The 21,872-nt window shown below is 43.6% G+C and overlaps 1 protein-coding gene across 4 annotated transcripts; it reads left to right on the top strand.

Annotated features, from left to right (window-relative positions):
* Nucleotides 1-1,030: 1,030 nt before the first annotated feature.
* On the top strand, nt 1,031-21,514 carry SERBP1 (SERPINE1 mRNA binding protein 1). 4 transcript variants are annotated; one of them, XM_032696152.1, is made up of 10 exons: nt 1,031-1,493; nt 4,663-4,822; nt 5,822-5,959; nt 6,100-6,171; nt 6,729-6,803; nt 8,975-9,152; nt 12,245-12,292; nt 15,194-15,367; nt 16,323-16,361; nt 17,294-21,514. In XM_032696152.1, the coding sequence occupies exons 1-10, from the start codon at nt 1,133-1,135 to the stop codon at nt 17,348-17,350; spliced, it is 1,302 nt and encodes a 433-aa protein (XP_032552043.1). In that variant the 5' UTR covers nt 1,031-1,132; the 3' UTR covers nt 17,351-21,514. The 4 variants fall into 4 exon arrangements, with proteins under 4 accessions (XP_032552043.1, XP_032552042.1, XP_032552046.1 ...); XM_032696151.1 differs by having other exon boundaries at nt 6,076-6,171; XM_032696155.1 differs by lacking the exon at nt 12,245-12,292.
* The last annotated feature ends 358 nt before the right edge of the window (nt 21,515-21,872 follow it).

The following is a 21,872-nucleotide window of genomic DNA, read 5'->3' as shown; positions in this document are numbered from 1 at the left end:
AATATTAATATGGAAACATTAATGTATTAGTATGCAATGTGCAGTATAACGATATTAATGTAAAATACTCATTTCGTATATATAGTATATATAATATATAGTATATAGTAATATAATATAGCATATAGTAATATAGTATATAGTAATATAATATACAGTATATTATCATATATAGTATATTTTCATATATATAAAGTATATATAGGATATATAGGACATTTTCATATACTATATATTATCATCAATATAATTATATATAAAATCATATATAATATTATTATATCAATCTATTAGTATTAACATCTTAATATACAACATACAGCATGAATATATATCATATATTACCATATGTTACCATATGCAATAAATAGTATATTATCGTATCAATGATAATTGTCACTATAATCATCTATATAATTATATGTAAAATCATATATAATATAATTACATCAATCTATTAGTATTAATATATTTATATACAACATATAGCATAAATATATATCATATATTACCATATGTTATCATATGCAATATATAGTATATTATCGATGATAATATATAGTGTATGATAACATACATTATATAGAATATATTACGTAATGAATATTTTACATTAATATCGTTATATTGCATATCGCATATTAATATATCAATGTTTCCATATTAATATTATTGTAGTGATACAATTACACGTCAATATACCGGTATATGAATACATTATGATATTTTCATGTATATTAGTATATAATTTAGGGTTTATTTGTGAGGGGAAACGGGAGGGACCATCCATGCGCGAGGCGCGGGGGACGACGGGGCAGGCGAGGGGGGCGCGGGGCGGGGCTTCGCCCCGCCCCGCGTCCCCCCCAGCCTGCCCCGTCGACCCCCTTTCCCCCCTCCCCGCCAGTGGTACAGCCCGCGGCGGGAAAACCGCTCCCGGCTCGCACACAAAGCGGGCGCAGTTTCCGGCGCGGCCGCGGGCGGCGCTGCAGCGCCCGCCCCGCTGAGGGGCCCGGATGCGGCCGCGCCGGAAGAGAAGCGCGTCTGCCCAGGGCCCGCCATCTTGTGCGGCAGCGAGCAGGGCGCGGGGGGCCCCGGTAGCATCCGCGCAGGATCCCGCCGACGGGGGCCCATCATGCCCGGACACCTGCAGGAGGGCTTCGGGTGCGTCGTCACCAACCGCTTCGACCAGCTCTTCGATGACGAGTCCGACCCTTTCGAGGTGCTGCGCGCGGCGGAGAGCCGGAGGAAGGAGAGCGGCGGCGGCGGCGGCGGGAGCCAAGCGGGCGGTGGGGCCCGCGGCCCGGCGGGCGCGCAGAGCGGCTCCTCCGGCGGGGCCGGTGGCGCGGGCCAGGCGGGCGGCGGCGCGGGTAGCGCGGCTAAGCAGCTGCGCAGGGAGTCGCAGAAGGAGCGCAAGAACCCGCTGCCGCCCTTCGCCGGCGGGGACCGCCGGGAGGACGGCGGGGGCCAGCCCGGAGCGCCGCTGCGGAAGGAGGGTGAGCGGGGCCGGGGGCCACGGGGAAGGGAGAGCGGCCCGGCCCGCACAAAGGGGGCCCGGGCAGGGCCGGGCCGCACGTGGGGCCGCGCATGGCGGAGCCGCCCGGGAGCCCGCCCGGGCAGAGGGAGCGGGAGCGGCGGCCGCGGGCCCGCCCGGCCACACGTGTCCCGCGCAAAATGGAGTCGGGCGTGCGGGGGGCGCCCGGGACTGGCCCAGGCCCGGCGGAGGGAGAGGACTGACGTGAAATGGGAAATCCTGACAGTGTATAGGATCGTGGAGTGGTTCGGGTTGGGAGAGACCTTAAAGCTCATCCCGCTCCAAGCCCCCTACCATGGGCAGGGACACCTTCCACTATCCCAGGTTGCTCCAAGCCCCGTCCAGCCTGGCCTCGGACACCTCAGGGATGGGGCAGCCACAGTTTCTCTGGGCAACCTCTGCCAGGACCTCACCACCCTCACAGGGAATAATTTCTTCCTAGTTTGCAATCTGAACCAGCACATGGAGTCCTGGAATCGTTTGGTTTGGAAAAGACCTGAAAGGTTATCTCGTTCCACCACCCTGCCATGTGCAGGGACACTTTCCACCAGACCAGGTTGCTCCAAATCCCGTCCGACCTGGCATCCTGAACTTGAATCGTCTTTTGGGTGGCCCAACGGATTTGACGAGATTTCTGGCAGTCCCTGGGCTTTCCAAAATCCACTCGGGTCGTTTTTCTAGGGAACAGCATCGATAGCAATCATCTGCGTGTCTTCATATATTTAAATAATAGCTCGTATGGGTTCTCAGCTCCGTTTGTGTAAATCCCTAAGACATCCGACACGGGAAACTTTGGAAAAACAAATCCAAGTATAAATAGGTTAAAGGAATATGGTGTGTACAGAGCAATTAGTAGGACAGGGCCACGCATGGAGAGGGATAGATGTGGACACATGGCGTCCCCAGCCCATGTTGTACCGCGCCCAAACTTCAGCGCTCGTCAGGTGGATCAGGACTAGGATTAAAAGGAATCCTTGAAATGCAGCGAAGTGTGGTGACAGCAGGTGATGTGGGGGTGAGGGAATAACATGTTAACTGCAGTTTAAACGAGCTTTTCAGAAATCTTGATGTTACATGAAAGCATCTTAATGCTTCAGCATTTGGGTTGCAAAATGATTCTGCACTGTTTTATGCTTTTTGAGAAAGAAATAGTTTTAATATAGTTGCTTTGGAAACTGGGTCTTCTAAATGTTATTTGAAAACGCCTTGTAAAAAGACAAATTTAGGAACTATGTTGCAGTTGTCTTTGCTTATGGATCTCTTGTTCCCTAACACTCGAGAGTGTTTTCAGTGTGAAGGATGCGAGGATTTGTCCCGACTCACAATTTGCTAAGCCAGTGTCCTCTGGAAGTGTTGGTCAGGTGTAGATTCTGGTGGTGTCCCCCACGAGGTACACCTGGAACATGGCAGTACCTTTGGCACTTCAGCAGGACACTGAGGGGTTTGGGCAGGGCTGGCAGGCCGTGTTTACCTCATGGTTTTCACATCTTGTTTTCAAGAACAGTGTGAAAAATAAATATTTTCGTGGCTTATTATAGTAATGAAACAGAGAAAGTCGGGGCTGCTGTTGGAGCAGTGGCCGTGGAGCAGTGTGGTAAACAAAGTCACTTTCCAGTTTGAAAACGTCTATTTTTGTGTGTGACTGTTTTTGCACTTCTGACATTATAAAGGTGCTTAGTGCCAAGGTTTTGTTTCTTGTGTGAATGTATTTAAAAGTGTTCCACTACTCCATGAAGCTGCAGGTGATTTGACTGGTGAATTAGCAGTTCAAAGCTTGGTGATACTGAGAAATAACTCGTATTTTGGGTTGGGCTTCAGCAGGAACCGGGTTTTGCTGAACGCAGGGCATTGAAGTGGAAATTCAAAAGCCGTGGCTGTTCCATTCCAGTTCTGCAGCATACCTCCTCTGTGCCACCGGCCTGCTCCTTTCCCTACTTCCCCTCCTCACATGGAATGCTTGTCCTCCTTGGAGAGCCCTTTTCCAAGTGCAGGCTGAGGAGATTAACCCCTTGTTTCCTCAGCGAGTGAGGAATGCTTAAGAAACTATGGATGTCATGCAAACTTCATGTTAAGTACAGCCTGTAAGGTGAGGGAGTCATTGTTCATCTGGGTGTGTTGGCTTGGATATCATTACAACTGTAACTTCTGTAGCCCCACCCAAATTTGACATTGCTTGTTAAGCAGGAACTTAGTTATTTAAAAAAATTCAAAAATCAGCTTTTAATTTAAAAACTAGTTCATAATTCTTGAACCAGTGTTTTGGCAAGAAAATGGTATAACAAAGCAGCAATATGTTTGTGCAGATCTTTCTAAAGAAGAGTAAACAAGGCCTTTCACTTGAGTGGAAAAGAAAACTGTGTTAGATCCTTCAGATAGCTTAGTGAAGAAGAGAGTGCCCACGGGAGGTTTTTATTTAAAATAAAAACCCTTTCAGAAGGCCTAGGGAGGGAGGAAGGACACTGGGCAGCTCCAGGGCACAGGATTCTTAAGCTATTTTAAGCAGTGCGCAAGGAAGAGAATCTTTGTCAGGGAATGTCTGTTGGACTGGGAGGATCCATGTGGATGGGGGCACCAGTTCAGTACCTTTAGTACTGGGATGCAGATGGCACCTGTCTGGTACAGGTGGACCTGCCTGGATTGTACTGCTGTCCAAAAGAGTTTCCAAGAACAGAATCCCAGGTTTAGGTAGGAAAAGACCTCCAAGATCCATGAGTCCAACCTTTAGAACAGCACAGGGTCACTGTCCTAGGGAGCACAGGGTTGACTGTCTTAGGACCCAGTGAGGTGATACTCACTTTGTTTTGGTGTTCATCAAAATAAAACCCTCTTTTTTTTTTACCTGAAAAGGACCTTTCAGAGAAAGAAAAATACTAAAAAATCTTGCTTACCTTGATCCTTGTTTGAAAGTTGACTTTGTCATTTCAGCACAGATCACCAGTATTTTCAGTCAAACACAATTTGATTGAAATCCTGGGTAAAAATGTGAAGAGTGAGATGCTCTACAGTGACTTTTTTATGAAGGTGGAGTTGCTCAGACTATGTAGAAGCAGCTTGTTTTAGGGTGCTGGGGGGTCGGTATCTGTCCTGGAGCAGCTCCACATTCCGTTGATGTGTCTGGCCTGATGTTTCAGGGATAAGGAGGATTGGCAGGAGGCCTGATCAGCAGCAGCAGCAGCAGCAGGGGGATGGCAAACCCATCGACCGGAGACCTGAACGACGACCTCCCCGGGAACGCCGCTTCGAGAAACCCGCCGAGGAGAAGGGAGAAGGGGGAGAGTTCTCTGTCGATAAGTAAGTTTTGTCTTGTAGGATAAGGAGCTTTCCTACTTCTGACAGGACAGGGCTACCCTGCCTTCTGCTGTAAAGTTAAAAAAGCTGATTGAATCATAATTAAATTGATTAAATTTTTGTCATGCAAAAGAAGAGCAGATGTCATACAGTTCTCTTGCCCTTTCTATGATTTTGTTTGCAGACTTAAGTTTTAGGCTGGGAGTGATCTACATAAATAGCTTCATAGGTGTAACTGAAATTGTGGTTTAACTCAAGATATCCACCATATCTCTCTAAATCTGTAGCAGATAGCTCAGGAAAGGAACTGAAATGTAGCTGTTTCCTGCAGGATGAGATTTGTTTGCTGTCACAGCTGTGGCTTTAATCTGTACAGCTGATTCAAAGCCAGCAAAAGTTTGTCCACGTAGGTGTTTACACCTCGGCTGCAGTGGGTTCAGACCTGGAAGAAGTGAAGTCATCTTAGGCCAATGTGAGGTTTAAAGTGGCTCGAGTATTGTGAGGGATCCATAATTCAAGTAATGTTCAAATATTAAAATTTTAGCAGCCAGAATTAAAATCCTTTTAAAAGTAAATTGGATAAAAGTGAGTTAAGTTGGAATTGTAGTATTAGCCAGTTATGTAGAAGAATACAAACACCAAATTTTGGAACTTAATGCCAGAGGATGCAAACAAACAATAATCCCGAGCATTTGTTTCCGGATTCTAAAATCTCAGAATCACAGAATGGTTTGGGTTGGAACGGACCTTGAAGATGATCCAGTTCCAACCTCCTGCCATGGGCAGAACACTTTACAGTACACCAGGGTGCTCCAAGCCCCAGCCTGGCTTTGAACACTTCCAGGGATGGGGAGTACAAGTGGCTGTTTTGAAACTAGAGCTTTGACCCAGTTACTACGAAGGAAAAATAAGTAAGTAAGATTTGCAGAGAGGACAAGAGCAGTGAAAACCGTGCTGTAGATTTTTGGGGGTGAGTCACTCACGTTTGTCTGTCCATGCCAGGCCCATCATTGACCGACCCATGCGTGGACGTGGTGGACTGGGCCGGGGCCGTGGCCGCGGCCGTGGGATGGGCCGAGGAGATGGGTTTGACTCCCGTGGCAAACGGGAATTTGACAGACACAGTGGCAGCGATAGATCGTAAGTCTTTAACTTTTTCTAAATTATTTGGCTTTTCTTTACAATTCTTACGCAATTGAAAATTGCTCTTTGAATCTCTGTGTCTGGACACTATGATGTTAACTCAGTTTTGTTAGTTCTGTTTCACATTCACATTTCAGCGGCCTAAAGCACGAGGACAAGCGTGGTGGCAGCGGCTCACACAACTGGGGAACCGTCAAAGACGAGCTCACGTGAGTACTCTGTCCTTGCTCACTAAAATATTAGCAGGGTGTTAATCAGTCCTAAGCTTACAGAACACACAGATTTACCTGCCTTTTGACCTTTGATTTTGATAATTTTACTGCTCTTCTGCAGAATTGAAAAATGAGCAATTTCTTGTAAATTAAGAGGTGGCTTCACTGTTAAACTGGAATTTTGGGGAAATTTAGATTGGGAGGTCTTGTGCTGATCTTTGAGCAATTCTTTTACTAGAAACTTGGAACAGTTTTTAGATTGAGTTAAGCATGCTTTTTGTATTACAAAAATTCAAGTATTACGTTGAAAACTATTTTTAATACCCAAATCCATTTTGTGTCAGAGGGACAGTGGGAGGCTTTCAGGAGGGGTTCAAGGAAGAGTTGGGGAAAACCATTAGTTGGGTGAAAAGCATAGAATTTGAAAGACGCAGACAGCACCAGTCCTTAATAAAATAGTAAATCCTCTATAGATCTTGATTGTTAATCTCATGTAGCTTTAAAGAGGGATGAACTTGTAAAAAGCCCAAACTCCACCCGTTATGTAATTGCAGTGAATTGGATCAGTCAGCTGTAACTGAGGAGACGCCGGAGGGAGAGGAGCATCCGCCTGCTGATTCTGAAAATAAGTGAGTACCACCCCTCTTCATGTCTTTGATTGCTCCAGAGGTACTAGTGCTTTGCCTTTAACCTCTGACGTTTATTCCCACATCAGTTTTGCCAAATTCAGATTTGTCAGTAGATGATCCACAATGCTGCTGAACCACTGTCATGTTAAAAACTTCATGTCTGAAAAGTGTGGTCTTGAAAATGTTCCTTGGTGTCCTGCAGGCTCTTGGGTCACTTTCAGATTTATTTGTATAATAATTTCTAATACACTTTGGGTCTCAAGATTGCAACTCCTGATTCCAAATCCAAAAGCACCTGTGCTCAGAACTAGGTAGAACCACCAAGCAAAAGGGACAAAATACCAGTGGAAGGCAACTTTTTTGACCTTAGTTTTCCAAAACAGCTTTGAGACTGTGTCACTGGCTGTAGGAGAAAGGTTGTATCTCTAATTCTCCAGCCTCTGTGTGTGCAGGCATTTTTCAGAGTTGTCTGGCTCTCTTTCCATTTCGTTTGGACACTGTTACAGAAGGAACCAGTGACTGGGTGAGTGAAAGAGTAACAAGAGAAGCAGAACAAGTGTTACTGAGTTGGTGTGAAAATACGACGAAAATTTTTATGGTAGCACAGTACAATAAAATACTGTATTTTAATGAGGAATGTGCTTTATAGTGGATTCAAAAAAAATGGTAAATGGATAAGACAGAATTTTGATTTCTAATCTGGAGTTTGCTGTACCTTGATTTCCTCACTAATAACTTTGGCAAAGAGGGTCCAGTTACTGCCTAAAAAGTAAGAAATGGATTTTGTTTAACTGAAAAAAGGCTAAACATTCTTACGTCTCCAATGTTGTGATCCAAGGTTAAGGACATTTTTAAGGACTTAAAACTTGGGCATTGGTCAGAAAATGCAGGCTAGCTAGTCCTTAAAAAAATTCTATGTATTAGAAATCTGGATATATTAAGTTTGCTGTACCGACAGTATTCCCTGGATCTTTAGTAGTAGCAGTGCCTGGTGCTTGACCAGTTACTGACCCATCCATGTGCAGATCAGTTACCTGCAGCTCTTTGGATGTTTTTTTTCTTCATCAAATCTGCAGAAAATTCTCAGTTTCAAGCATAAAACATCTGTTGTAATCATCAGTTGGCTTTATAGGAAAGCATTTTTACATGGGTTACTTTTCAAATTGGCTGGTTTGGTGTGGATCTCTACCCTAAATGTTTCAGCAGAATTGTAGGATGTTTTTCTGCAGTAAAATATGCAGGTAATATCTTTGCCTTGAACAAAACAAATTCTTGTGATTACATACAGTGTCAAAAATCACTCTGTCCTACACAATGAGAAAAGAAATACAGTAATTTTGACATAAAATCTCTGTGTTAATTACATCAAAATTAACGGCTACCAAATAAAGATCTTTGAGGTTGAGGCTTTCATGATCTTTTTGCTGCTCTAGTTTTCTATAAATCAGAAATTTAGTTGCATAAACACACTGAACAGTGTCCAGAGGCTTGGCCTCCTGTGTAAGTGGAAGATGTCTATTAACTGGGCATAGTGGTTGTGTGTTTTACTTAAAAATAGCTCTTTGGCAGAAGGCAGAGGTGATGTATCTCACAAGTAGGTTGTGTGCTGTTGGTTTTTCAAATAAGCTGAAAGTAAAACTTGTTTGAAATAATTGTCTTTGGTTTAATAAAGGAAGTGAGCTCTCCAATTTTTATTAAATTCTATTTTAAAAAAAAAACCTAAAAAGCGTGAAAACTCTTGGAAGAACAAGTTCTCACTGCCCTAACTTGATTATTAATGAGAGATGTGCCTCAAAAAATGGGTAAAGCTCCAAACATGTCCATTGCAGAAGTTAGTCTTTAATATTTATAAATAAAAATGTCATTAATGTGGAGAATTGATGGCACAGGTCAGTTTTAATTTTAACATTTTGCTGTGCTCACTATTTATTGCTCGAAGGTGACTGGGTGTAATTTTTTTTGGTTTTGTACTCTGGCTGAAGGAGATGAATTTTCCTGCGGTGCAAGTGTGTGTTTATATACATACAGCTCTTAACTTCTAAATACTTGACAAATGTATATTTATAATTGAATTTATAATCTGGTACCAGCTGACTAGCAGATGATTTTTGGAGCTGTATTTGGAGTATAAATTCTAGGTCATGATCATAATATCCGTGAATTTACTGCAGAGAGAATGAGGTTGAAGAAGTTAAGGAAGAAGGCCCCAAGGAGATGACCCTGGACGAGTGGAAAGCCATTCAGAGCAAGGATCGTGCAAAAGTTGAGTTCAACATCCGTAAACCAAACGAGGGGGCTGATGGACAATGGAAAAAAGGATTTGTTCTTCACAAGTCAAAGAGCGAGGAGGTAAAGTGAATTTCCATGCTTGTAGTATCCAGTTTATAAAGGCTTTGTTACTGATAGGCGTTTCTTGGAGTGGAAGCACTGTTGTGTGAGACACTGACCTGCAGCTGGAAGTTTATAAAGTGCAACAACATTCTTTTAGCAGAGTTGAAGTTCTGCAGTAGCACGAGTGGCCCGTTCTGACTGTGGTTGTTTTTGGGTGAGCTGTACCCTTAGGCTGGCATATAGTCTGGTATAACCTAGAGATAAACCTGGATTACTGCTGCACCTAGGCAGGTAACTCTGTAAGAACTGCCTCTTGGTGTGGATTTAGAGAAAGGTTGTCAGGTTTTCTTGTTAATAAAGGAAATTTAATGCTATTTAGCGTCTCTGTTAAGCAATACACAAAGTTATGGTGCTTGCTAAACACAGTGTAAGATTGAGGGAAGACTGGTTATGCCTCAGAGACCTTAATACCTCAGCTGTGTACCTTAAATTTCTAACATGGGTGTCTTCTCATTTTGTGATATACAGACAGGCTTTTGGGAATCTAGTTGAAATACATTCGTATGCTTCAGTGATACTCAACATAGTTCCTATAGAATTGTTTTAAAATCGAAGTTTTCTCAAGCATACTCATTTCAGACATTGCAAAATGTTAATTATTCTGTTCCCAAGAGTGGCAAGGAGAGATGTACAAGGGAGGGAAGTGCTGAGAGCTCTGTTTTGTAATGCAGGGCTGCCTTAATCTTTGGGTTTAATCTTTGCTTTTAACACTCTGTAATATGTTAAGTAGCTCACTTAGAGATTGGTGGGTGCAACTTTGTATACAGCCGGTTATGGCTCCTTTGAAGTAACTAGATAATATGTAATACTCTGCTTGGTCTCCTAATATGTATTCTTGCCTTTTCACACCTTGCCAATTCTTATCCTGTGAGCTGGGTGGTAATACAGATGGGAGGTATTTTCCAGTTTTCCAATGAAACTCAATTTCTGTCTCATTGAAACTCATTCTGAGTTGACTTCGGTCACAGTCAGGCTATTTTCTTGCTGTATGAGGTAGTTCAGTTCTTTAAATGATTGCATGTCTCTGTTTTCTTATGCTGTTTAAATGAACTGTTCATTAAATGCTGTTTTCTCACGTGTAGAAAAGGGAATTTGAATTGCACTGTAATATTGCTGGGTACTAAGAATTTATGTACTTTACTGACATTTACTAAGGCTGTAGTCCTTCAAGTTCCCTCAATCTTTCTGAATCAGGTGTATTTGACATTCATCAGCTAGGACAGTCTTTTTAACACATGAGCATGTATGATAGTATAAGATGATGGTACTCATGAGCGATTTAGAGACTAGAAAGATCCATACTGTATTTTCCATTTGAAAATTGAATCAGCACTTAATGAAAAAAAAACAAGGGAAAAAACCCCAAAGAACAGACAAATCCAAACCAAACCAATTAGAATAATCAATTTACTTCTGTGGAAGAACTGACATGATTAGTAGATTGTTCTATTTGAGAGGTTCACTTTTCTTCAAATAAATAAGTTGGATATTTTTAGCACTGTCACATAAGAAGTTAACAGCCTCTTGCTTTGTAAGCATGAAAGTGAGTATTAACAATCTGCCTTTAAATTTAGATGCTTTTAGCCTGCTTTATTGTCTGTCCAGCAGATGTGGTCTCCCATCTCACTTATCCATTGTTCCCTGATCCCATGGGAAACAGTGTGGGGATTTTCTCCCTGGATTATTGAAGAATAGCTCTTTAATAGCTTTCTGTTAGGAAAGCCTTTGCTGCAGCTCGTTTGTGAAGGTGGAATATTCAGAAAACGTACCAGTCACCTGCTGTTTCCTCTCTTTGTCCTCTTGGACTTACTTATGAGTCACAAAATGTAGGGTTGCTCAAGGTTTCTGTGATTCTTATTGGTAAGAAGAGAGATGATGTGTGGAAGTGATTTGGTTTATAGGTGAATTGTGGTTTTCAACCCCAAATCTTCTGTATTCTTATGACTGAAAACCACCATGTGTCCCAGTAGATTTTCTCAGAAATTTGGATTGACGTATTGTGATGAGCTCCCTCATTCCTATAGTTGAGAACTACTGGAAAATTGCCATAGGAGTCTGTGGGAAAAGGGAGCCTGAGGATCCAGTGCTTTCATCTGCCTTAGTCTTGGGAAAGAGCTCTCCTCTCATGCTCCTCACTGAGGGGTGAAATGCTTGACCATGTCTGAGGTCTTTCCTCTTTTCATTTTTCTCTGCGGTTACTAGAAAGTGATACTTTGGATAAAATGAATTCTCGATACTGTCTCAGATTCTTGCTAGTTTAATCTGAATTCCATGGACATTGGCAGCCCTGGTCTGATGAGCGTCTTTCCAGGAGATTGGGTTATGCCATAAAAGAGAGATCCTCTTTTTAACTTCTCTGCAGCTGGTTTAGGGCTTGAGTCTTTAATTTCTACACAAAAAAACCCAAACAAACAAAACAAAAACAAACAGAAGGAGTTACATGTGGACAGATCTTAAAATTTATTCCAAAAGTTGAAGGCTGGACTTCTGAAAAGACTGATACACTAATCAGTTGTTGCTCTCTGTACCTGCTGTGCCTCTTCGTGTGCCTTCAAAGCTTCTCACTAATCCAGTCACTTCCTTAGAGGAGGTTGCAGTGGGAGACTGAGAAATACATTTTGTAAAAGAATAGTTCATCTTCTCAAAACCTGAAGGAACGACTCTTGGCTAGAGGCTCTGCAGGAAGCTTTTCCATTAACAGTGATTTTAACATCCCACTCTTCCCTGCCCATCTCCCCATGGTGCTGGAGACCAGCCTGCATGTGTGGTCTGTGCCAGGGCTCCCAGTAGCTCCTGGTGAACCTTCTGGTGTCCATCTGAGCTTTCTCTTGTCTCCACCCTGTGGCACATCACTCCTCTAAATCTCTTGGGTGCTTGCACAGCTTCATCTCATCCTTTGCTGCTTTGTGTGCTCAGTGACATCTGTACCCAGCGAGTTCAATGTGACCTGATTACCTGTTGTTTCTGTATGTAGTTGAGTCTCATTTCTTCCTTTTGTTTTTCTCCCTTTGTTCTTTTGTCACTTTGGCGTGGACACGCAACTTCATCAGACAAAGGCGATGACAGAAATGCAGGGGAGTCTGCTGGATTCAAATGAGGTACTGATCCTTTCTATCTAACTGGGGATACCTGTGTGTTAACATGAGCCCCTCCAGAAGGGAAAGTTTGCGCAGTAAAAACTCACCAAAATAGAGAACACAAGTGGATTTCGCTATGGAGCTCTTCTGTCCCTGCCTGTTGTCTCACTGTGCACAGCACCCTTCATGATTAGTCCCTTGCTCCTCGTCACCCAGTTTCAAACCTGACTCAGAAATGCTTCTGTCATGAGTCTTTATTTTTTTGTTGCTGGTGTTTTTACATCTCTCACTACCTGCTTTGGCCCTCTTGGTAATTTGTTCTTAATTTTTGTCAGCCTTCCCCAAGGCCCTTAAGTGCAGCACTGGTTATGAGATCAGAGCACTATTGAGAGTTGCCACTACATAGAAATTATATGTTTCCAAAGATTATTCAGGATAAGCAATTTGTTCAGTATGTCTGTGTCTTTGTCACCTAAGTGATTGAAGAGCCCGAGGAGAGTGTGCCAAGTCTTTTGTTGGTGTTTTAAATAAGCTTAAGTTACTCTGACTAGAGAAATAGGTTATGTGTGGAATTTGCTTGTTTGTTGGTTCAGTGGTTAAAGTGTGAAAATAGAGTGTCTTTTGGTAAACTGTAGTGATTTGTTTTTAGACAAAAACAGCCTAGGGAAGAAATCACAGAATTACTGTAGAAATCCATTGACATTATCGCTCAGAAAAGAGAATGTCAGATGGCTACCAGTAGATGAAAATAAAATGTCAGTACTCTGCAGTGATTAAAACTGTAGATAAAAAATGAAGTAGTAAGAAAGGAATAAAAAACATAACTGAGGTATTTTGTACTGGTTTACAAAGTGTTGATGTACTTTGGTTTGAGTAGTACCTTGTCAGGCTGAGGTGTGGAATGACTTTTCTCTGGGAAATAACTGCTCAGGCAAACTTCCTAAGGCTGGCAGAGATCTCTGAGGGAAGGGTGTACAATGAAACCTATAAAATCAGGAGTGGAGTGGGGACTAGTTGTTATATAGAATCCATCCCAGTGGAATGTATTGAAAATAAAGCAGCATGGAGGGTATTTCTCATCGTGCCTAATTAAATTGGAGAGAGACTGTTTACAAGGGTCTGGAGGGACAGGACAAGGGGGGAATGGCTTCCCACTGCCAGAGGGCAGGCTTAGGTGGGATACTGGGGAGAAATCCTTTCCTGTGAGGGTGGTGAGGCCCTGGCACAGGTTGCCCAGAGAAGTTGTGGCTGCCCCGTCCCTGGAAATGTCCAAGACCAGGTTGGATGGGGCTTGGAGCAACCTGGGCTAGTGGAAGATGTCCCTGCCCATGGCAGGGGGTGGAATGGGATGAGCTTTAGGATCTCTCCCAGTCCAGGCCATTCTGTGATGATTCCATGAAATGACGGTGCCGTGCACTGTAGGATACTGGGGGGGGCAAATGTACAGCTGGGCAGGAAGAGGGACTGTGAGAGTGGGGATGGAGAAGGGTCGTTAAGGCTCTGTCCATAGTGGTGCTTGTGACTGACCTGTGGAATCCCTGGCAGCAGCTTTGACTCCAGACTGCTCCATCCCTTGGCAGCCTTGTGAAGGCTCCACAAATGGTAATGAAAGTGTACAGAGCTTAATTGCACAGTGTGTTGCCTTTGAAAGTCATAATGTTGTGTAACTACACCAGAAAACTAAATTGGAGTCGGGAGACCTGAGCTTGCACATGGCACTTGTGAAACAAAGTAATTACTGTGCCAGGAGTTGGGGGCTTAGAGGGCAAGAAAACACTGTGTGTTGTCATGTTACCAAAACATGATGGTTGGGCCTTGTGATAGGCAGAGGTTTAGATTCTGTGTATCATCCTTCAGTGCCAAAATCTGACTTGCACATGGAAAAATGTTTTATACCAAAAAAGAAAAAATAATTGCTTTTTAAAACACTGATTGAGTTCAGTGTGCAGTTGAAATACTCAAACGTGCTGAATAATCACATTGATGGGATTTGATGTCTCTCTTGGGACAGTCACTTGTTCCCTGATGCTCAGGTTTCCCCCTGAATGCACTGGGAACAAACCAGTCAGAGAATATTATGGCAGAGGTGGCGAGAGCCATATTTTCCAGTGTCATTGGTGAGAGTTGTTCTCTCTGTGTTTTATCTCCTCTAGTTATGTGTGTTTGAGCTCTTTAGGCCTCGTTTGCTGTTACAGTGAATGCATAGCAATGAGGAATTCCCAGCAACTCCCTGGTTTTAAATATTTATACTAGGACTAACAAAATGTAAATCCTCATGGAGCAAAATAAGGATGAGTGACCAAGTATTGAAAAAGAGGGGAATGAATTGATAGAACCAGAACATTCTTCAGGATACAAAGTGAGAATTGCTAGAACATGAGGTTCTGTGGTGGCTTGGTGATAGTCAGTTTGGTCTTGGATAAGCCTAAACATGTTCTTCTGATGGAATTCCAAGAGGAATTTCTTCCTGAAAAGGGTGGTCAGACACTGGAAGGGGGGCTGCCCAGGGAGCTGGTGGAGTCCCCATCCCTGGAGATGTCCAAGGAACAACTGGGCGTGGCACTCAGTGCTGTGGGCTCGGTGACAAGGTGGGGATCAGGCACAGGTTGGACTCGATGGTCTGGGAGGGCTTTTCCAACCTCAGTGTTCTGGGTACTCCTGAAATACCTTGGAAGTGCAAAACACCTTTGCTCAAGTGCTTGTTTGCTTCCCTGTGTGGAGTTTTGTGGATGCACAAGTGGTATGACTTGATTTCTGATGAGAAATTCCAAGTTTCTTGGATCACTCGGAGAAGTGGATGATCATTTTTCCAGTGGGATTGGAGGTGAGCACAGGCTCTGGTGGCACGAGCGCAGCTACAGGTGCAGAAAAGGTGGTGATTTTTGGTGATTTTTCTTGCTCATGGAGAAACCCTCGTTCCAGGCTCACGCTGAGGACTCTGTAATGGATCATCACTTCCGCAAGCCCGCGAATGACATCACATCCCAGCTGGAGATCAACTTTGGAGACCTGGGCCGCCCCGGCCGCGGTGGCAGAGGGGGCCGGGGGGGCCGAGGGCGCGGAGGCAGGGCCAGCCGTGGAGGCAGGACTGACAAGGTGAGCACTGCAGCTTCACCCACGCGGGGGTTGAGTTCCTCTTGTTGAGATTTTCCTACAGGTAGTTTTAGGTGTTTTCCTTATTCCTGGGGGAGATGCCCCTGACAGCAAACAGCACGTTTCTAAACCAGCTAAAGTGTCTTTTCTTACAAGCTTACTTTAAACAAGGTTATTGAATGTTTGAGCGGAGTTGTCATTAAACACAAAAAAAGGAGGGTAGGGAGTAGGCTGAATTAAAAAAAGCACCTGTCTTTGTGTTTGAACCTGAAAAATGACTTTCCAGGATGGACAGACCTGAATGTACCATGAGCTGCTTCAGTTTGTGCCAGAGCAAAACCCCACATGCTGGAGTGGTTATTTTCAGACACAGTCAGGACACTTTCTGTGCGTTGTGACCTGTTGGGGGTGAGAGACTGGTTTTACAGCTCTTGTCATATCTTGAATTTGAGGAATTTAGATTTTTCATGGGGAAATAGGACTCACTGTTTTTTCTCCAACCTTCAGTAATATTTTTCCTTCTCTGGTGCTAAAGCACTAGGGAAATACCCTGGAAAAGTACTGACTGGAGTTTGGGAAAGAAATATATGAAGTTGAGGTACTGTAGTGTAACTACAGAGAAGATTTGATTTAATATGGATCACTTATTTGGCTCAAAGGCATCTTAATCAAATTGTTACTAATTAGAAAATGAGCTCAGTCTGTGTGCTGTGGCTTCATACAGATCAGACTTGCTCATTTTTGTCTCTTACAGGAGACACAGACTTTTTTTCTGAAAATTTTAGGCTTATTAGTTGGGAAATTCTCATGATACCAATATAAGAGTATTTTAAAGAATTTAAATTAAACAGTGGTGGTTTGCTCTGAGTTGTTTCACTAATATTCTTAAAGAATGCTGACATTAAGTAGTTCAAAGCTTTTCTGCACCTGATGTTATGTTGCCTTTGTTTCCTTCCAGTTGGTTAAGGAGTTTGACGTGATCCACACGCCCAACCAGGTTGGTGATCTCTGCACGGGTGTTCCCTCTGGTCAAGGACAAAACCCCCTCATTTTTATTGGCTGGCTTTCTGTTGTGTGCTGAGCAACAGAAGATGCTGAGGCTGTAGCTTAAAACCCTGCTGTTACTTTTTAGTTCTGGTTTGTGGCCCATAGAGTCTTAGCTAGGCAAGACAGAATCTTAGTCTTGTCTATAGGTGTTGATACAACTTTTATTGAAATGGTTTAAATGTATTCCTTGATAAATTAATACCATGACGGGAAATTCCACTATATTGGTTCTTCCTACTCTACTCATCCGTATCCCTCATGAACAAAATGAAGAGTGTCCTGAAATACTTAATTTCTGCATTTCACTGCAGCACTGGCTTTTACACGTGGTTCAGAGCCTTTTAAAAAACTCTTTTGGGGCATACTCAGGACATTCTTGGCTAATGTACGAATGTTTAGGGCTAGGTTGGCACAAAAATTCTTTCTATCAACATGTAGTTTGTGACTTGGGAAGAATTAAAAGCGGGAAACTTAATTTGTGCTACAAACAGGCCTTTTGTGTAACACTTCAGTCATGTCCCTCAGGAAGGATTGATGGTTCTGTGCCAGTAAAATGACATGAGCTCACAGGTAAGGATCTGCCCATGGCAGGGGGTTGGAAGTAGATGGTCCTTAAGGTCCCTTCCAACCCAAACCATTCCAGGACTCTATGATGGAAGAAGAGTTGCACTTGGAACCTTGTGCAATAATGATGTGCAAGCACAGTCTGATTGCCTACAATTCCTCTTCAGATAGTTTTGATTCCAGAAGAAGTATAAGAGACTTTCTGGACCTTGAAATAGATTTAAAAAGTTGCTTTTGTACTACATTGTCCAGCCCCAGACTTCTCACTCTGCTGTGCACCTCTAAACCAAGGTAATAACTCTGACGTTTCTCTTTCAGTCAAGTGCTTCTGCTCCTGACGTAGATGACCCAGAGGCTTTCCCAGCTCTGTCCTAAACTGGATGTCATAAGCCAACCCTGCCCTGGTCGGGCCCTCCTCTCCGAGGCTTGCATGCTTAAGGATCCTAAAACAACTAAGAAACTTAAAAAAACAAAACAAAAAAAAAAAAAAAAGAGACTGTCATTCATACCATTCACACCTAAAGACTGAATTTTATCTGTTTTGAAAATGAACTTCTCTCGCTACACAGAAGCAACAATATGGTAGTCAGTTTTGTATTTAGAAATGTAATGGTAGCAGGGATGTTTTCATAATTTTTTCAGAGATTATGCATTCTTCATGGATACTTTTTTGTATTGCTGCTTGAAAATATGCGTTTCCAAACTTGAAATATAGGTGTGAACAGTGTGTACCAGTTAAAAGCTTTCCCTTCATTTGTGTTCATTTTTTTAATTCAGGATTTTAGACTTTTTTCCCCCAACTCCAAACTGGGTTTTAAGTATTGCACACTATTTCCATTTCCTTAATTTCTGTTTAGCAGATTTTTCTCAGCCCGTGGTCTTTTGGAATATGTGGAATATGAATTTGGCAGACTGTTAGTGCTGTATGGAATGAACTCCTGGAGTACTTTAGTTTTAATGCTTAATTTCAAACATGGAAAACCAGTAATTTTTCATCTCTGTTAGGTAGTTTACACAAAACCTTTATACAAAATTGATACCAGATACTTGAAATCAAGATTGAAAGCACATTGGTTTGTAGTTCAATACCTGTATTGATCCAGAATGATGTGTGGGTAATTGGTCTGAAAACCAGGTTTTTAAAATTAATGTATCCCACCTTCACTCACCCTTCTGACCTTTATTCCCTCCTCCTTCCTTCAACAGAACAAGATGCTTTGTTGGCAAAAAAAAAAAAAAAAAAAAAAAAAAAGAAGAGTTTTTAAATTATCTTTGCTTTTTGTTTGAGAGGATACCCTGAGATTGGGGTAATTCCTGTTGTGGGAGCTGGGATAGCCTGAGATGGGGGTAATTCCTGTCATTGGAGCTGGGAGGTGGGGGAAGGCAGTAGCTGTGGCTCTGTGGTCCACATGGACTCAGGTGGGATGTGGGATTGAGCAGCACCGTCTGGCACACAGGTACATCAGTACCTGCTGTACTCCCAGCACTGCTCCCAGGTCTTCTGGGGAAGGAACCCCAGGCCTTTGCTGGCTCTGGCAGGAGGGATTTTTGGCTCATCATCTCCCAGCACTTCAGCTGTCCATCAGAATTTAGCTCTGGCTTTGTGCAGTGCTCAAGATCTGTTTAACAGATCACCGTGAATGTTTTTCTGAGAGTGATTGTAAGAAACCCCTTCTCCCCCTCTGAAAGTTCACCGTAGGTTTACTTTCATCCCTGTGAGCAGGAACGTCACCACACACAAAAGGAGTTTGAACAAATGACTAATAAAGAGGATTTCTTAGGGTTTTTATCTGCAGTATTTGTTAGGAGATCAGGAACAGATTTCCCACTTTATTTCATGTTTTACTCTTTGGACAGCTTAGAACATATTTGTAGTTTCTTAACTAGGTAGATAGAAAACTAAAGGTAACACCCTATTTTTTTAAAAACTGTACAGGACTGGTAGGAAGTGTTGGAGACCTTTGAATATGAAATCCCAACCTCCTCAGTTGTGATGTTAGTGGCTGGCTTGCTTTTCCTGAGCAATTTTCTACAAGCACTTGTGTTGTGAACCACTGTGGGTAATCATTGATCTGGTTGTTCAGTGCACTCGCCTGTATTTAAAGCTCCAGGGTGTGAGGAGGAGGGTGGTAAAATCTCTTGGTTCAGCTCTCTTTGACCTTGTACTCAGTGTGGGGCAGGTCCAACATGGAGTTGTTCCTCTTCCCCCTGCTGTTGTGGTTTGATGGGATGTGTTGCAGTTCCAGCACCGGGAACACCTTGGATAACACAACTAATACCTTTATGCAGAAACACTTAGAGCAAAGCTTTCTCTGGAGTATAGGCTTCCTTCCCCTTATCCAAACTGTGTGTTTGCCATTCCAGTTGCCATTCTGCTTTTTCCCAGATGATTCTGGGCAGGGATTTAGGACCCTGCAAGCTGGATTTAGCCAGTGGCTTTCCCTTCTCCTGCCATGTAGCACAGAACAGTCCCAAACAGCACCTCGTGTGATTTTCAAGACAGCTTGTACTTACACATGGTCCTTCTGCTGTTCTGACAGATGTAAATTTGCCTCTTTAAGTCCATTTGTGTCAAGAACTAAAACTGTGAACATTTATCTTTAATATTGGTGGGTGTTAACTGAAATAAAGGTTTATTTTCATGCTCTTTTAAAAAAATGTCCTGAAAACACAGGGAAATGAAACCACCTAGGTTAATAGTGTCTCGTCTAGGTTCTGCCTCAAGAGGTCCAGCCTGCCTGTGGTGGTGCCCAGGCATTCCCAGGCCCGACTTTGCCTTGGGAAAACCCAAGTAGCTTATGCGTAAGGAGCTTGTTCTTAGGAACACTTTCTGTCCTCTTCCTGCTTCTGCTGTCACACCAGATCTAGAGGACTAGATCTTTTAAAATCTGATCCATTGGAAAAGATGGTCAAGTGGGAAAAATCAGAAACACATGGTGCAAATTGGCTTCAGAATGTAACAATGGCTAGGTTGGAGCATGAAAGTTCATCTTGCAGTGCTGCCAGTGCATGGCTGTGGTGCTGGGAGGGAACAAGAGTGATGAACCAATGCGAGGATTAGCAGAGTCTGGGAAAGGACATGGATTCTCCTGGAATGTCAGAAATTGGTGGGAATACGTGGTATTTGCAACTGGAGGAGCTGAGACCACCCTGACCTGTAACAACTGCCCACGGTGAGGGGTTTGCGTAGCCAAACCTCTGGTTTAATAAAAGGAAGACTTGGACCTAAAGCTGCCACTTCCCAGCACGTGCCAACCTGCTTCTTTCCTAAAATCGTTCCAAGGACCACGCTGCCTTCCCTTTGTACTCCTGGGCTGCTCTGCCATCCTGAGGGACCAGGCTCAGGGGGTTTGAGCAGGGCTGGGTGTCTCAGGCAGGGTCGGTGAGGTGGGCACTGCCCTGGGATGGGCGACCTGACTGGGGGAAAATGGTTCCTTTGCCTTTACTGGGAGACTCGGATCCTTTCCTGGAATATTTCCAGGTTGGAGTTAAAAAAGTCTGATCATTGCCCTACTAATGATTCTTGCCCTACTAACACTTGATTTAAACTGCTCTGTGTGGAAGTTTTATCTGGAGATGTGCAGAATGAGGGCTCCAGTGTTCTGTTTATATGTTGAAGTAGAAGATCGACACACAGAAGTGGATGAGTGACAAAATAGTGCTTTTTAAAAAACCCACTTTTTTGGCTTCTAATTTGCCTTTCTCGGTGTCTAATGTGGTTGTACGCAGCCAACTTGAGGTACTGATTTGTGATATGATGCCCAGCCAGTCCTCTTGCCAGGGAGGTTGCCAGGCGAGGTGTGGAGAGCAGGAAACTGGTGTCACAGTCCGGATGGAGCTGAGTGATCAGCATAACCGCGTGCTGTTACTGTCTGCAGGGGCAGCGTGTGGGTATTGACAGGCACGAGCCTGTTCTGCAGTGCCTTTGAACATGGGAGCACTGGGGCTTTTTGTAGAAGGTAACCCAGCCACAACTGGAATGAAAACGGGGAACAGACTGAGAAAGATCCCCCAAACCCGACCCTGGGGATTTGCTTGTCTCTTCACACACAAGACAGTGTGGAGAGCCCCAACCTTGGTGTATCAACCTCATGGTGCAGGTGCATCTCTGTCACAGCTCTGCCAGGAGACCTTTGCTGTTCCTGCCAGGTGGGATAATGGCTGTCCATGGAGGTGTTCTGGGATGGTGGTATCACAGAAGGGTTTCGTCAGCAGTTTTGCCACTGCTCGTGTAGCTGTCAGTGGATGGAGAGTGGCCACCTGAGCCTGGGGAGGAAGAAGAGGGTGCTCCAGGTAAGTTCAGACCTGGACTACATCTCTAGCAGCAATGTTTTGGCTTTATTTTTGTTTTTAAAGACGCCTTGTTCTGTGTAAAGCTGCAGCATAGCCCTGGAGCTTGACCAGAGAAAACAACAGGAAACCAATTTCAGATTTCCAGCATTTTATTTATATACACACACATCTCATAAACAAAGTCATTAAATGTGTAACACACTTCAAACCTGTAATTAGAATACTTCAATAAATGATTATAATTCCTCTTGACAGTCCATTTGGCTGAGTACACGTGCTGCCTGCTGCTTTTGTTTCTGGGGAGGAATTCTCCTTTTCTGAACTGAGCCAGGAAGCCCCAGCCGTGTCCCTCAGTGCCCCCATGGGATTTGTGTCACTGGGAGCTCTGATTTTGTGCCAGCGGAGGAGCAAGGGCTGCAGCTCTTTCATCCTTCCCTCTTGTAGTCCCCTTGCTCTTTCTGGGTTGAAATGATGTTAAGCACAGCTCTGATTCCTGGGGTGGACCCAGCCAGGCTGGGCCATTCGTGACCAGGCAGTGGGACAGGGCTCGAGGCAACCCGAGTAATTAATGAACCTCTCCCAAAACCAGCTCTGCCATCCCAAG

Source organism: Chiroxiphia lanceolata, chromosome 9, assembly GCF_009829145.1.
Source record: "Chiroxiphia lanceolata isolate bChiLan1 chromosome 9, bChiLan1.pri, whole genome shotgun sequence".
In the NCBI taxonomy this organism is placed as follows: Eukaryota; Metazoa; Chordata; class Aves; order Passeriformes; family Pipridae; genus Chiroxiphia; species Chiroxiphia lanceolata.
Note: the sequence above shows the minus strand (reverse complement) of the source record. Positions and strands in the feature narration are given on the sequence as shown.